Genomic DNA, 16263 nt, shown 5'->3' with positions numbered 1-16263 from the left:
TGAGGCTTCCTGAAGATATTAAGGCTGTCCTAATCCTCTTGTGTATCAAGCTCACATTAAGGATGGGATTTTTGAAGAAACAATATTTAGCAGCAGTTGTAAATAAAATACTTTGAGCATTGTCTATTAAACAGCCACTGTTTGCAGGTGTGGAATATGGCAGAAACTGTAATATAATTTTCAAGGATGGATATAGTCCTTGTATAATGCTGAAGAGATGCTTTCCAGCTGCCTGGCACCATCACAGGCTGTAATATTGGCAGATGTACATAGTGTGAAAGAGATTAAGCCTCAAAGATGAAACTTTTTTAGGTGTTGCTGTAGAGTAGGACTTGCTTTTGACTTCTCTTCTTGTGAGATACGTGAACACAGTTCTTAGTTTCTTAGTATGCAGACTTTGTCACAGATATTTAGGTCTCAATTGTGAACAAGCTCAGTAATGTTCAGGAACTCCCAACCTTCTCCCCAAAACTTTTCACGATGTAAAGAAGTCGAAACATGTCGTGGATGCAAACAGTATTAGGACCTACAGGCCTTGGTTTTTTCCTTCCTGAAACATTTACCTAAGTTTTTAATATTTAATGATAACATATGATATTGAAAGCAAGAGCTGCCTGTTTTAACAAAGTAACTAAATGTTTTTCTTGTTGGGTGCATCAGTTTTGTGTTGAAATTGTGGCATTATAACTGTGAGCATGTCATGAGTATCTTGGAATGGTTCTTAGTTTGCCTTACATACAAGTTAACAGAAGTGCTGTCTTGGAAGAGAGTCACTGCCACTTGTAGTGGGATACTTCACAGAGTAACCATGGAGACCCTCAAGTAACATGTTAACTTTATGGGACAGGTCAGAAATTATGTACTAGGTAATCTCAAACTATTAACCTGTCTGTTGTCATCTTAATTTCCTGAATGCAAATATCTGGAGCCTTTACTTTAGGGCAGCACTTCTAACTCTTCTTTACCTCTCAAAATATATTGACAAATCTATATTACATTAGCACTCAAAATTATCTTCAAGAGCTTCAAAAGAAGCAAGGATGCTCTTTAGCTTCAAGAGGCATGCTATTATGAGTTGTGAGATTTATTTGAAATGTTAAAATTCAGTTCTGTTAAATGCTGCTTATGAACTGACAAAGACTGAGTTTGGTTTCTTCTGCTGCTTAAGAAAAACAAAGCCAAAGTGACAGGTTGTTAATCATGAGATGTCAATGCAAGTGCTTTTTTCAGACCATGTTGTCACTGTTCCTTTAGAAACGGGATGTAAAGCCTACAATTAGCACATCTTCATTAGATTTTGACCTTGAAAGTTGAAAGGCATTTTGTTCTTACTAGTAGTGTACATCATAAATTAAAATTAATCATCTCAGTGGAAGTTACTTTTACTTAAAAACTTCCCCAGATGAAGAGCTCAGCATCACAACAGTAGTTTCGAATAATATTCCTTTGGTGTCTAGATAAGCATAATTGAGTTGATAAAGCATTTTTTTCCCCCCAGAATTCAACTAGTTATTAGGGTTGGTGGTTTCATGATTGGTAGCTAAAACCTACCTTTAAAAGTAGTTACCTGATGTGTTTAAGATTTTGCACTGAGTCGATTTTTTTTTTCTGCTAACATTTACAAGAATATGATAATGCGGTGGTGCACAACCAACCAGGGCTACCAGCCTAGACTGACTGTACTGTAACTCTAAGAGGAGCTACCTAAGGCCTTAAGATGGCACGGGGGAGATTCCCATTATTAGGGGAAAAAAAAATCACTTTTAGAATGATCAGGCATTGGAATAGGCTGCCATCAAGGGAGGTGGTGCAGCCACCACCCCTGGAAGTGTTCAAGAGGCGTCTGGATTTGGCACTGAGTGTTATGGTTTAGGGGTCTCAGTGGTAGTGCTGCGTGCACAGTTGGACTGGATCATCTGCAAGGTCTCTCCCAAGCCTTGATGATTCTGATTCTACTCCATGTGCGTGACCCCGGTTTTCATGGGAGGGCAGCAGAGCAGCACTCTGAGGCGAGCGGGAATGACGGGGTTGTTTTCCCACGCCAGGAGGGCCGGGTTTGGCTCCTGGCGCTGGCGCCGGGCCCGGCGGGGCCGAGGGCACGGGCCGGGCCCCTCAGCACAGCCCGGTGCTCCTCGCTCCCCGCGCCGGCCGCTCAACGCCGCTCTCGGATCCGCCTTCTCGCGGCACCGTGCGGCTGCTGCCCGGGCAGAGGCGAGGTGGGCACCGGCCGGGCGCCTCCATGGCTCCCTGCAGGGGCGGGGCGCTCACACGCGTTTATTTTCAGCCGCGGCGCGGCTCGGCTCCCGCAGCCTGCAGAGCTGCCCCGGGAAGCCGCTCCGGGGCACAGAGCACCCCCCGCGCGGCTGCCAGGGGGGAGCGGGCGCTGCCAGCGGGGGCGTGGGCGGTGGGCGTGTGTGGGCTCCGCCCGCCCTTCCGCCGCGGCGCCCCGCCCCGTCCGCCGCCTCTGCCCGCGGAAGTGAGCGGAGCGGGGATGCGGCCGCGCCGCCCCGGCGCACGGAGGTGAGAGGCGCGGCCGGGCGGCGGGGCCGGGGCGGCGGCCGTGCCGGAGCTGCCGCTTGCGCCTCTCTGCGCTGCCACAGCCGCCTCCCCCGCGCTGCCCCGCGGCCTGCGCTACGGTGCGGGCGGGGCCGGGGCGGCCGAAGGGGGCTGCGGGCGGGGGTCGCCTCGGGCAGGCAGCGCTTTCCTTCGCCGCTTCCCGGTCTCCCGCCTGGCGCCGAGGATGCGGGGTGCGGGCAGAGCGGGGAAGGGGGGGTTACTTGGGGTGAGGGTTTATTTTTAGGAGCGAACGCCCCTCCCCGGGCGGGACGAGGCTGTTGGAGGCGCTGGTGGCGAGGGGAGAGCGGCGGCGCTGCCTCCGTGTTGCTGTAGCTGCTGGGCGGCTAATCCTAATCCTCATCCTCGGTGGTCTCTGACAGCTCTGCGGGCTCCCTCTGTGTGCGTGAGCTGCTCTGCGCTAGGCAGTTCATACGGGTTTAGTTTTGTTTCTTTTTTTGTAATTTTTTCCTCTTTTAGCGTTGGTTTCTCTTGCAGATGTTGCTGCAGGTGGGGGCAAAGGGAGCACTGTGATTGCCTGGGATCTTGGGGCATTTCTCTCTTCACCTTTCCGCTCCCGCTCCAGCGCTGCTGTTGCTAAAGACTTTTGTAACTATCGACTCAAGTACAATTTCGATGGAAAATGAAGGTAAAGGTCTCATCAGACTCACTGACTTCATTGGAGCTAAGAGGATTTTTGCATGCAATTTGGTGACAACTCCTACTGGTGCGTGTGTATGTTTTACCGTTCCAGGGGTTCGCAGGGTTGCTCTCGTGTGTTAATCTTGTGGTAGGGATTTTGGTCTGCATTTTGAGATTTAAGATTTGTAGCATCATCGTTTTTCTTTATTTCTGCTGCTGCTTGTAGAACTAATTGTCAGAGAGATTTTATTCTCTCTTGACAGCTACTTAAAACATCTATTGTGCGTTTTAATGCTTTATATGTTTGTAATAGAAACATTTTATTTAGACAGAAGCTTCTTGGCATTAGTTGCTTGGTATTTGCTTAGATGATATGATTCTCTTAAACATCTATTTCAGGATGAAATTGTGAAGTATTAGCTGCATTTTACTTTGAAATATTTTGTGTATTTATACGTTCTCGAAAATTACTCAAATTGCTCTCTTGGACAGTATTTAATTAAAAAGTGATGCTGAAGTTTTGAGTACTGAAAGAAGTTGTTCTATTTTGCGTTCTCCTTCTTGTCTAGTTTGGAAATTACTTAATCTGGGGAATTACTTCAATTTTTTAGTGTCAGCCTTCAGTTTATGCTCTGGGAACCTTGAAAGCCCCTTTGCATTGTGACAGTGACTGTGAACTTAATTGATTTTTTTTTTCCTTTTTGCTTGTTTCTCTTTCTATGTGACTCTTTATGTTGAAAATCTCTGAAATTTATTATTTTTATTATTATACATGTAGGAAAAGAACCACTGATTACCCCCACCTTAGGTCATCACTTTTCTTTGAACGTTGGTGGGGATTTAGGTGGCTACTGGATTTCCTTTGCTGTAGGTTGTTACATGAGATGTTAGGTGCTCCTTTTCCTCCCACCCCAAAAGAGGGCTGCTTTTTTAATACTTTGACTTGAATGAAGAACTGAATTGAGACTGTGGGGTAGACTTAGGTTATTTTTTATGGTTGGATATTGTTCTGTTCTGAAATACAGTTGTCGTGGATGACTGTAACGTTGTGGTAATTGTGAAGTGCAACACATGTTGAAAACTATATGGGTTGCTTTCATCTGGCATTTCAGAACTTTTTTCTAACTTTAAAATCATGTTAGAATATTTTAAATTCTATTCATCATGTCTTCCAACTGGATATTTGTGAAAAAGAACGTGGACCTTGTTAGGTGGCAGGAATTTTTGAAGTGCACAGAGCACCTCTAGGAGATTGGTCTTTGTTTTTAGAGGCTGGATAGCTGACAGAAGTGGGGTCGGTGCCTTTGCATTTCAGTCACTGTTGCAAGTGAAAGGGTTTTGAATGGGCAACGCCCGGGAGCGGGGGAAGGCAAGCAGGGATAATACCGATGAATAGAATTACACTAAGGGGAAAAAAGGTATCTGTGTGCCAAAACCCAAATGGCAGAAAGACTTTTAATGCCTTACACTTCTGTTATCAAATAAATAGTATATCATAGATGTAGTGTGCAGTCGAGTTGTGTGTGATAGTGTGGCTTATTCTTCCAAATGCACAAAGATGGCATTTCTTATGGAATAAATAAACTATGCATAAAAATTAGTTATATTTGTATGATAGAAATAATATTAAAAGGCTTTATCTTGGGGAAAATACTTTAAAATATGATCAAATGCATATTTCAAAGGCAGAAATAAAGGTTGTGGTTTATTGAGGGTTTTCAAAATGGGGTAAGCTTATGGGAGTAGGAGAAAATGATGTGTGATAAAAAGACTGAAGTGGTTCTCTGAACACATGAATGACTTCTTCTCCTCCATTTCTTCTCCCACACCCCTACATCTCATAATTAATTGAGATGGGCATGGATATTTACAACTGTGTACTGTCTGTTTTGGTGTTCTTGGTATTTCTGAGCCCTTCTTTTTCTAAAACTTGACATTTTGAGGCAGCTAGACACAACAGCTTTTGTATTGGAACTTTTCAGCACTCTTGAGGCTCCTTAATGTATTTTCTCCTGGTGACAGCTGAATAATCTTTGTAATCTTGTAGAACAAAGATTGCATTTAGAATATTTTTAAGCTTTTTTTTTTCCTTCAAGTATGTGTTTGAAAGGTCTCTTAGGTTTAGATATTGAGCAAGAGATAGCAGATTGTTGTTGTTGGTTTTTTTTTTCCCTCCTGTATTTGAATGAATGTTCAAGATTGGGAAGTGGTGAGATGGTTTAGAAAACGGATGTTTTGCTGTGTTAATTCAGTACTCATAAACAGTATTGTGTGTTTATGTCTAGGCTAGTTAATGTTTTGTCCTGAGACTTTGTGGTTCCTGTTTCTTGTGTTGGGTTGATTGAACTTCCGCAAAAATTCGTGTTTCTCATGGTAATGAGGAAGAGAGAATTTCCCATCATAGGGAGATTTCTGCTTGATCATAAAACTATGAGTTAGAGGAATGATGTTTGTATTTCCATTTGGAAAGATGGAGTTTAGTGACTTCTTTCCATTGGAGGAGCTTTTTCTTAAACTGTAGGCAGTTAGGGAAATCTTGTATGGACAGAACATAATTTTGTAATTTCTGCCTTTTAGCAGAAAAATAAAGAATAATTCAGGTTTCCTAGACTTTGAGCTTCTTTGAGGTCAGACCATGACTACAAAAACGAATTGTTAAATAGGAGCATTGTTTTGTTATCAAGACCTTAGGCAGTATTTGTTTTCATATTGTTAAGAGCCTAATGGAAGAGGTCAAAGTAACATTTTCCTGCAGAAAAGATTATCCCAAAATCATATGGAAGGTTGGTACAAAAATTCAGACCAGACTTGCTGCATGTGATAAAACATTGTGTGGTGATTCAGAAATCCTCCTTAATCCTCATTGTTTTGAGTCCTAGTTAACTTTAGCTAATCTTCAAAGATGGTGGTTAACTTCAGCCTATAGTCTGTAGTAATTTCAGGATAATTTTGATGATTGCATGAGTAGGGAGATAAAAGTGAAGACTGTTTTGTTTCTTAGAAAAAGGTACTTTAGTTGTTCATAAAATCCTGACAAATTAATAATTTGTCTTGTGCTTGTAGTGCAGTTGAATTTCCTACTGAGTTTCATGGGTGGTGGTTTTGGTTTTGGTGGGTTTTTTTTTAATGATGAAAATGGGCTTACTTGCTAAACTATCAGATTGAAGATCAGTGAATAGGTTTTGGGGGCAATGAGTTTTAGCACCCTGGACTGGCTCATCATGGATTAGGCAGCCGTAAGTACTGAGGAAGGGGTGGAGCGTGTGTACATGCAACAGACAGCAGAGGGGGAAGGGATGCCTGCAGCAGCAGTGGCTTGAAAACAAATTAAATGGTTCCAGAGTGGCATCATCAGTTGTTCATTAAGTAATATCCAAAATAATCAGATTGAAATTTGCGATGGAAAATGTTGGAGATTCTGAAATGGACTTGGTGTTATCACAGCAGTTCAAATTCCTTTTGGAATGTAGATGATTTCTTAACAAAATAATAGGTGAAACAAGAAATTTGATATTCATTGATCACAGTTTTTTACTATCTGCAGCTTGCAGATAGCTAGAAACCAATACTTTACACTTATGTTGGCAGAAGTCACATTTTTTTAACTTGGGGGCTAAGGTGAGAGAAGCGAATTTTTCTCTTTTTTTTTAAAAAGAAGTGTGAGTCTTCACTAAAGACCAATTTCATTCCTATATTTAAACAGTACTTCGATAATTTAAATAACTGCTAAATTAATATAGCTCAGCCTTGCATTAGGAACATGTATTTCCTTTATAAATGAACAGTCAGACTCATCTTTTAATCTGTTTGGTTGATGGAGCATTAGATAGTTTTCGCCTTTTCTTTCCCCTTTTTTCCCACGCAGGTAAGTTGGAAATGTTAATGTATAATAACCTAGAAGTGATTTAACGTGGTGGCAGTGTGAGTTCAGATGTTGCAGAATGTATGTGTAGTTATTTTGCTCCCTTTGTAACTTCTTTACTTGAAGAATCTGTGGCATAATCTCGTGGTGAGTCAGGAGAAGCATTGCTGTAAGGAAAATGCAGACAGTTCTTAGGGCAGCTAATTCAACAAAAGAGAAACAAACATTTTCACTTGGATATTTTTTGGTGATGAGTGACAAATACACGGTGATTTCAAGCATCTTGGGGTGCGTTTCTGTAGGACTGAATAAAAGGGTCTCCTTATTGCTGAAAGAAGATCCTGCTCTGACTCGTGTTCCTGCGCTAGTGTTGCGTTGACTCTCGTTGTTGAGTTTCTCTGTCTTGCTGGCTTGGCAGAAGGTTAGCCCAGCCCTTCCTTCCCCTTGCCCTTGTTGGGCAGCTTTCTGTTGAGTGGGAAAATGGAATGGGTTCATGAAGTATTCAGGTAATGTTGAAGAAGGTGAGGGACAGATAAGTGAGACCTGTTAGCTTGACTCAGTTCCTTATGTAATCATAGGTTCCATTCAGTATCAATTCACCCACAGACCACGGCAGAATTTTGCAGGAGTGGCATAAGTTAATAAATAGATTTTTAGTTTTGATTGGGTGGAAGAGTTGAGATGATACCTAATTGACACTGGGTGATAAAATTGACATTTGCAGTGTGGTCTATAGAAGCTAGAAGGAATGATAAAGTTACAATGCAGGGAAGAGAGGGAAAATAAAATACAGTAATCAAGGTATAAATTTGGGCAAGCATCTGTTTCTAGTTATTTGTTTTGTAAACATTCTGCTCTAAACAATTAGAAAGGATAAAATGGATAATGGGTTAGCAGATGCCATCTACAGAATCTTTTACAAAGGCTTTTAAAATATTTTTAAGTCATAAATTTTCAGCAGCACTTTTTTCTGCATACATAATTCACAAAAAAAAAGCTTTGTGAATACAGTGTTGCTGCTTTCTTGATAGTAATCATAAGAAAGCTTATTACCATAAGTAGAGTAATTATGCAGTGAGTTATGTTTGCATTTAAATTGACACTGACACTAGCTTGGTCCTGAGAAGTGTTGTAAACAGTAAGTTCAGTATTTTTTTACTTAGAAATTAATTTTGTTGCATTATGAAGTGACTGCATAGCTGTCAAGGATATAATCAGCTATGGGGTCTTGAAGCTTCATTATTTTAAACAAATACTGAGAAAATATTTGTGGTTTTGCTTAATACCATTATATGGCAACTAAATTCTGCATGTCATGGATACATTAGTAGCATATCACAGGGTGATAAAGTTCTTTATTTTAGTGTTTGCCATTCAAGTGCCATCCTTGATTCAGAGAAGCTCAGCACTTCAGAGTGTTATGAGATACAAGCAGACTGTTGGAGAGCAGCCATATGATCTTATTTCTAAGCTTAAATGTTCCTTTCTAGAAAGTTGGTGACTCTCTGGCAAGATAAATGACTGATACTTAGACCCAAAGTCTTTTTGGCCTGTAACTTCTAAAGGGCTTCCCGTGAATCAGGATTTCAGCTGAAGCAGGAGCTGGTTAGAGTCAAATGTGGGACGGCCAGCAGTACTCTCTTCCTTGGGCAATGAGTTCCTGAACTGATCCAGTTCTGTTATATGTAAACTTTGCTTTCATCGAGGCACTAGCATTGATTTGATCGTTTTAGAGTGTGCTTAGGATTGTTTATTTTTTTTTGTTCTTCTGATTAATAAGTAATGACAAATGTAAGAAATGTTCAAGCAGACTTTTCCAGTGTCCAAGGGTTTCTTTGAACAGGGACATCAAAAACTGAATATTTTGGCCAACGAACTATAGATGGGTCTGATGTGTTCGTCAATGCCTTCTTGGTAAAGCTGATGCCACCTCCAGGCTTTCAGCACTGAGGCTTTAAACTCACCATTGTATATCCTCCAGAGTATGCATAAATGCTCTAAATGGTAAATCTTTCGTAGAAATGAAATAGAAAGCGTGTTTGGCATTCTTAAGTTTCCACTGTATTCTACATTAAATAAGGTAAAGGAAGATAAAGTGATGTTGGAGGTTTAGTTGGGTTTTTTGTTGCCATCATTCTGACAGTGCACAGCACTGGAGTCAGGTTAAAGTATGGTTATTTTTGTGAAATGTTTTCTCTAGCTAGAGAGCAGCAGTTGTCACTCACAAGGTTTGCAAGATAACCACATGGTGTATACAATGATTACAGCAAACTGCCCATCTTTACTCTTTACTGGTAGCCTCAGTTGAACTACATGTCCTACTTTCTGTTTTTTAAATTAAAGAAGACATGAGGAAACATCCTGAAAGAGTAAAATGCATTCCAGGTTGTGGAGACATGTTTCTCAGAGAGTGTTCTTGGAAAGTATTTTTAGGACCTGAAAATAGTTCTTGAGCTTTATAGACTATTGTAGAGTTAATAAATTGCATGTTAAGTGGAGCATCTTACTCTTTATTACACTGCCTGAAGTAGATGGGGTTGGGGATACATTGCTTAAATATTTTACGACTTTCAAGCTAGGACAAACCTTGAGATTTAAAATGGTCAGTGCCAGTATTCGATTTCTGTTTCTTAGTTGATCAGAAATGCCGTAGTGTTGTGTATCAAGGAGCATGGTTTTGCATTATGGTTGTTTCATTGCCATAGTGAAAGTCCCAAGCACTGCTGAAGTGGTGTACTGGAATATGAGGCAGGGGATTTTTCAGGCTTACAGGGCAGCTTAGCTGGTTGTTCTCATAATTTGGGTCTTTATATTTCTTTGGTAAATGGATGATGTCTATTGCCCATTTTCTATAAAGTATTATGAAATTACACACAATAGCAAGGGGCTGAAACTATGTGACTTCCCTCCTCAGAATAAAATTACTCTGCAAGGAGAACTCATTAATGCAATTTAGTGTTTCTCTTTCCTTCTGGCTTTTTTTAGGGTCAGAACTTTTCTGTGTGAACTTCCTTTGATGTGAGGGCTCCTGGTAAATGTTTTAACTAAAATACTGTTGAGTAGGAGCAAATTTTTTTTGACTGTTAGAATACAGGGTTGCTGCAGCTGTTTCCCCAGAAGTGAAAAATCATCACGCTTTTCCAGAGGAGTACATTCAAAAAAAGACAGTAGGCAGTAACTTCAAAGCCTTCAAAAAGTATTTCTGGGCAAATAGTGCCTGGTAGAAAACAAGAGGCTTCTTAGTTTGCAGACTTCAGTCTTTTGTGGGGTGGGAAGGGACAGTTCTTTGCAGTGACAAGTAAAGTACTCTTTTTGCAAATCGGTCGTGGATGTTTGTGTCTAATAAGTGTTGGCACTTCTTGTTCTAAAAAACACAGCATTATTTCCCACAGAGATATGTGTCAGAGTTCAGTGCTCTCTGACCAGGTTTTTTTAGATAATCCACCTAAGGAGGGTGCAACACTGAATATTAGGGCAACAAAGCTGGTGAAGGGTCTGAAGCATAAGTCCTATGAGGAGCAGCTGAGGGAGCTGGGGTTGTTTAGCCTGGAGAAAAGGATGCTCAGGGGAGACCTTACTGCCCTCTAGAACTACCTGAAATTAGGGTGTAGCCAGGTGTGGCTTGGTCTCTTCTCTCAGGCAACTCATGACAGGACAAGAGGACACAGCCTCAAGTGGTGTCCAGGGAAGGTTTAGGCTGGACATCAGGAGGAATTTCTTCACAGAAAGGGTGATTATGCATTGGAATGGACTGTCCAGGGAGGTGGTGGAGTCACTGTCCCTGGAGGTGTTTAAGGAAAGACTGGATGTGGCACTCAGTTCTGTGGTCTAGTCAACATAGTGGTGTTTGGTCGTAGGTTGGGCCCTGATCTCAGAGGTCTTTTCCAACCTAATTGATTCTGTGATATCAAATGTGTGTTTGAAGATACTTGATGTTATGTGGGTTTTTTGATTTAGGAGAATGACACATTCATATTATGTTTTCAGTATATTTTGTAAGTATAGTTTGTAATTAGCAAAATGTAGAAATTGCAGTACACAGTTCAATCACAATACCAGTGTGATTCCCATTTCCTGTCTCTATAATATCTGCACCATTGTGATGCTGGGCATCCCTCATCTCCAGCAAGGATCATGTGGGTTGAGACCCCATATGGTGCTCCTGAAATTTTGTCAGTGGTTCAGTGCATGTGAGGACATGTGAGCCTGACCAGCATGGGAGGGGATGCAAACTCAGACATTAGCATTCTTTTGATGAAACTGGGGAGAAATATTGATACCAGTTGATCCACTCAGCTGACTGAGGTATTTATCCAAAGCAAAGGCCACCCTCCAGTCCCACTGTGTAGAGGTCAAGTCAGCCTCTTTGTAACAGCTGTAGTTGTCACACCCTGCATTGTTTCCTGAGCTTCATAGGTGCTTCACCCTTGCTCATCTCCTCCAAGCCTTCTGTTACAGGGCTTTTTTTGGTCAGTCACTGTACTTGAGTATTTATCATATCTAAATTTACAGTGTTTTGAGGCTCATTTGAGAAGTTGCTGGTTGAGGATCAATTACAGTTGGTCTTCATGATTAAATCACATATGAGGTACAAACAACTGTATTAATTAGGGTAGTTTGTAAAGATGAGGCCTTCCTCAAGGTAACTTCGAATTTTATGCACATAATTAAGATGTAGATAAATTAGTTCAAAAGCCAAGAATAAGACATTAAAAATCAGAGTTTACTTAAGGTAAATTTGTAGACTAACTGCATTTATAGTTTGTGACCTTGATGGCACTGAGTTTTCTTTATTTTATTAAATCTCTATTTGCCACACTCAGCTGCTTCTGCCTGCTTGTTCTGCTAGCATAACTGGTGAATTTCTCTGGAGATTTAATTCCTGTTAAAATCTGGTGTAATTTCACTGATAAAATTGACTCATAGTCATAATCATGTTGAGAATTGCTGGTTTCAAAATGGTCTGAGGGCTCTTTGTTTGCTCCTCTCTGCCTTACCTCCACTTTTTGAATCCTGCTGTGCTTCAGGGGTTTGCTTCTGGCTGTACAGTTGTTCTAGGATTTACTCTATTAAGTGTGCCTAATGACTTTTTTTGTGTGTGCGCGCGCCTGGCTTTTTGTGTCTTGTCATCACTTGGCCATGGTTCTGTGGCTGGGACCTGTATTGAGGTTCCAGAAGCATCTTGCCTTCTCTACAAAAGGGGGAGGGAAAGATGGCATAAACATCTAGTGAAATAGATATTTTTAGGGTCATTGTTAGCTAGTGACTCAGTAGAATCACAGTTGTGATGCTGAGCAATGATCTATTGAAACAGAGAGCTTGATGATGCTTAACATAGATGAGGTAGTTATGCTTGAGAGAAGACAGTTAAAAATTTGCATCTCCAAAACCTATGGCCACAATGTCCTAATGAGTGGGAGAGGATTTTTGCACTTATTCTTCATATCTGATGAAACTGACAGAAAAAAGTGTTACTTCCATTCTGGGTGGAGTCTTTTTCTTCGAGATTCCTTCCACAGCCAAGAGTCTTTGCCTAGTGGGAACTATGTCCAAAGTCTGTGTACATCTACAGGGAGAGATGCACAGACCTCTGTGCCCATTGACATCTAGTTGATATCTAGTCCTGTGTGCTTTCAGGGTTCCAGACAGTTCAGGAGAGGTAAGTGCTTGGTATTTAAGTATCTTACTGTGTGCACAGGTGTCTGCAGAAGTTGATCTGTGTTGCCCCTATGCACCTGTTATCCTGGCTCCAAATTGTACAGACTTGGAGAAGAACATGCTTCTCATGATCTGAGTTTTTTAAACCTTTCAGTATATATCACACATGGTTTGATCATATAGAAAATTCAGGAAATGGGAAGCTTGTAAGTTTCAGTCTGGTGTTCAGTGAAATACCTTTTATTATGTTGTTGAACACTACTGTTTTTTTCATTGTGGGGAAGGTAGATAAAAAATGAATCCTAATTCTTACAGAGGGTGAGGAAATCTTGATTCTTTTGGGATCCCAGTAAGAAAGGCATGAACACTTGAAAGGCAGATCACTACTAATAACTGGGAAAAAGGCAATAGCAAGGTGTAAAATCATATGTCCTTTCTGATGCTGGGAATCCTGAGATGATACATCTTTGGAAGGCTCTCTGGTCAGGGCATGGCACACTGTAGGTCTCGTTTGCTCATTGTTCATTAGTACTGTTATGGGGTTTTACAGTACAGAATCATCCATCACTGATAGTAGTTGGGCCTGGAATGAGGGCTTTGAAGTGTCCCGTGGAGAACGTGCTCTAATATCCTAACCTCATTATTAAAACGGCAGTTCCTGAGCAAGGTGCATATAATATTTCAAGTGTGAAAGCATACTGTTCACATACTTAAAATGAAATGCACATTGATTAGTTACACATTGATTATGTGGACATTCATTAATTGTGCTATTGATTGGACACAGCATGACTCAGTAACGATCACATGGTATCCATGATAATCAAGTACCTGATGTGGATCACTGACTGCTCACACAATAATAATCTTACAGGCAGATCATTACAAACAAGTTGAAAGGTCTTTGTAGTACTTGAATTGGCATGAAAGGGGTTCACTTTTACAAGGACTGATGGGACAGATTCAGGCAGCCTTAGTGAGTTGTTCCGGTGGACCTGAAGATTCAGAAGGAATCAGAATTTGTTTCAGTACCTGAACTTAAATTTCATTGTTTTGTGAACATCTAGGATTTTTTTCACTTTTTGCTGTTCTCTATAGATTTATTTCTCTACTACATTTGTATTTCGTACTTGCAGGTCAGTTGAGTAGCTTTATGTAACATTTGCAGGGCTTTATATTAGCTAATTAGCCAAAGTGTTTTGGTCACCAGTTTGTCTGAAAATAGACTTTGCTATGAGAGTGTTCTAAATTTTTAGACTGCTCTTGGTGAATGTGGATCCTACCATTTGCATTCTCTGAGCAAGAAGAGCTGAAGTTCCCCTTGAAAATAATTGTAAAAGTATATTGATGTCAGTGAGCCCTACTGATGGATAATAGACTCATTTTGCTAAACTGAGAAAAACAATGGTAGAGATGAGTTGTTGGTACTTCATATTGATTACAGTAGAAGGAAGCTAGGCAGGCTCTTATAGCCTATGAGGAAGAAGAAAGAGTAACACACCACTCTTAACTAGTTAACTAAATTTTTCTTCAGTGGAAACAGAACCGAAGTCTGAATTTCTGGTAGTGTAAGCCTTCCAGACAAATTTGTATTTATTTTGATAAACATCCTTTGGTCACAGTTCCATGATTGTATGATTGATGCATATTTCTTGGCCTAGAAATGATGGTGTGTACCTTGGAAGTGGTCCAAGAAAAGCCCTTCCTGAGGCAGTGATTTATTTTTGTTATTCACCATCCTGCTGCTTTGTTCCTTGGTGGAATTAGCTGCAAATGGGGAATGGAAAGCTGTAGACATAGAAGCTTCAATGGTCGTGCTGCCTATCTGGTATCTAGCATTGGCCAGTATAACGTCTTAGCCCGCATTTTCTTTATCCATATAAAAACTTGGCCTGCAATGAAATACTGAACTATTTTAAGGTATCAACTGATGAATGACAGAAAATTAATTGCCGCATAGGATGGAAAGAAATCTTGCTGTATGTGGGTTGTCTCCTTTAGTGCAGAGCGCTGTGGTTCTGGGAATAGCTTCTGTTGGATACCTTAAAAGGTGTTGCGGAGGCCCAGATCTCTGCTGTGCAGATCTGGGCAGCAGTGCAAAGGACTGTAGAGAGCACTTGCCAACAGTATTGAAGAAGTAGTTTATCTTGTTTTGTGGAAGTAATGCATAGTAAAGGCAAAAAATCATTTGCTTGAATACAGTTATTGTGGTCCAGCAGATAGCAAGCACAGCTGTTTTTCGGACCTAAATCTGTTATGTAGCCCACTTTATATTTTGTGAGGGGAACAGTGGTTGGTTTCTCATTGGCTAAGGAATTGAAATTTAATTTGTGGCAATGTTGGATATTTGAAGCTGTTCTTTTCTGAGCTACAAATGTAGTTTAATCTACAAAGATTGTATGGGGTTTTTAGAAACTAGATGAAGATCCATCCAGAATTATTGTACAATGGGTAATTTTGCTCTGGTGAAAGGAGCTGGTTATAAAAAGACTTTCTGAGCCTTTATCTTTGTGATCCTGTATCAGATTTTCTCTGTAGATTTTTTTTTTTTACCACATACAGTACAGCATTCTTCATAAATGTGGGAGATAATACGAATGAAATACATTCAAAATGACTGGCTTTTTGAGTGCCACAAAAAGGTTGTCAAAATAAGCTTTGTTGTTGCACTGTAGTTCTGTGCTAATGAAGATTTATTTGGAAGACAAACCTGATCTCTGAGAGAACCCTAACATTTCTGTTTAAGGATATTTAAATTCTTAAAATAATCTTAAATAACGTGTTATTAGATTTCCTGAAGTCTTAATTGATAATATTAGGGAAATGACCAGTTATGTATCCTTTGTTGGAGTTGTTTATGTTTAGCAGCGATGTCAGTTGCTAGAGGGAAAAAGATTTTTCTCAGCACTAAAATTTGTAATGGCTGTCAGTTCATTTCTGCCTGCCCTTACTGGGAAAGCATGGTTGCTCAGCACTTTTGTGAGAATGTGGAGTCATCTTGGTCGAAGTCATATGTTTGTGGGCTTGTTTTGGAAGAGCACTTAGGCTTAATGGTTTTCTGCCCTAAACTGTTGTTTGGAAGTGATAGAGAAAATGAGCTACAATAGTAGAGTACATGGCCAACAGTGTGCAGTATAGAAAATGAAGATTGTCATACTTCTTTTAGGACATAAAATGCTGGAATCTTTTAATGTGTTGTCATCTTTAGGTACTTGCATTTTAAGTCTCAGCACCCATAGAGGAGATATATACAATACAGTAATTATTTCCTAAACCATAAACACACCAATTGAAATTCTGTGCAAGTATAATGTGAAAACCATTTCTGTGGTCTGCATGTTTGCATGTTAGGTCTCTTCCAATTAATGGAGGGTGGATGTGTGTGCAGCATGAAGTATTAATTGTGTAGTGAGATAGTCAGCAGGAAAAAAGAGCTTCAAACTCCAGCTTCTCATATAAACAAAAATCAGAAACTCTGAAGTTTCATTAAATATCAAAGCAATGCTGACCTATGCAATCAATGTTGCTATTGCGCTCTTCTGCAGTTC

General features: G+C 40.4%; 1 protein-coding gene across 8 annotated transcripts in view; it reads left to right on the top strand.

Annotated features, from left to right (window-relative positions):
• The window catches only part of ATP2C1 (ATPase secretory pathway Ca2+ transporting 1), a 62485-nt gene that overhangs the window by 15334 nt on the left and 30888 nt on the right, over positions 1-16263 (top strand). For 2 of the 8 annotated variants that reach the window (XM_042044112.1, XM_042044117.1), the window contains exons 1-2: positions 2121-2216; positions 3052-3202. The exons of 2 other annotated variants lie outside the window; for them this stretch is intronic. In XM_042044112.1, the coding sequence (XP_041900046.1) occupies positions 3197-3202 (6 nt within the window). In that variant the 5' untranslated portion in view covers positions 2121-2216; positions 3052-3196. Of the gene's footprint in view, positions 1-2120; positions 2217-2435; positions 2521-2728; positions 2748-3035; positions 3281-16263 lie in introns of those variants that run through there. 4 more of the 8 variants (XM_042044116.1, XM_042044113.1, XM_042044114.1 and 1 more) reach the window with 4 other exon arrangements.

Source organism: Corvus kubaryi, unplaced genomic scaffold (genome assembly GCF_017639235.1).
Source record: "Corvus kubaryi isolate FWS band 111438036 unplaced genomic scaffold, C.kubaryi_AGA036_p1.0 37398, whole genome shotgun sequence".
Classification (NCBI taxonomy): Eukaryota; Metazoa; Chordata; class Aves; order Passeriformes; family Corvidae; genus Corvus; species Corvus kubaryi.
This window is presented reverse-complemented; position numbering and strand designations above follow the sequence as displayed.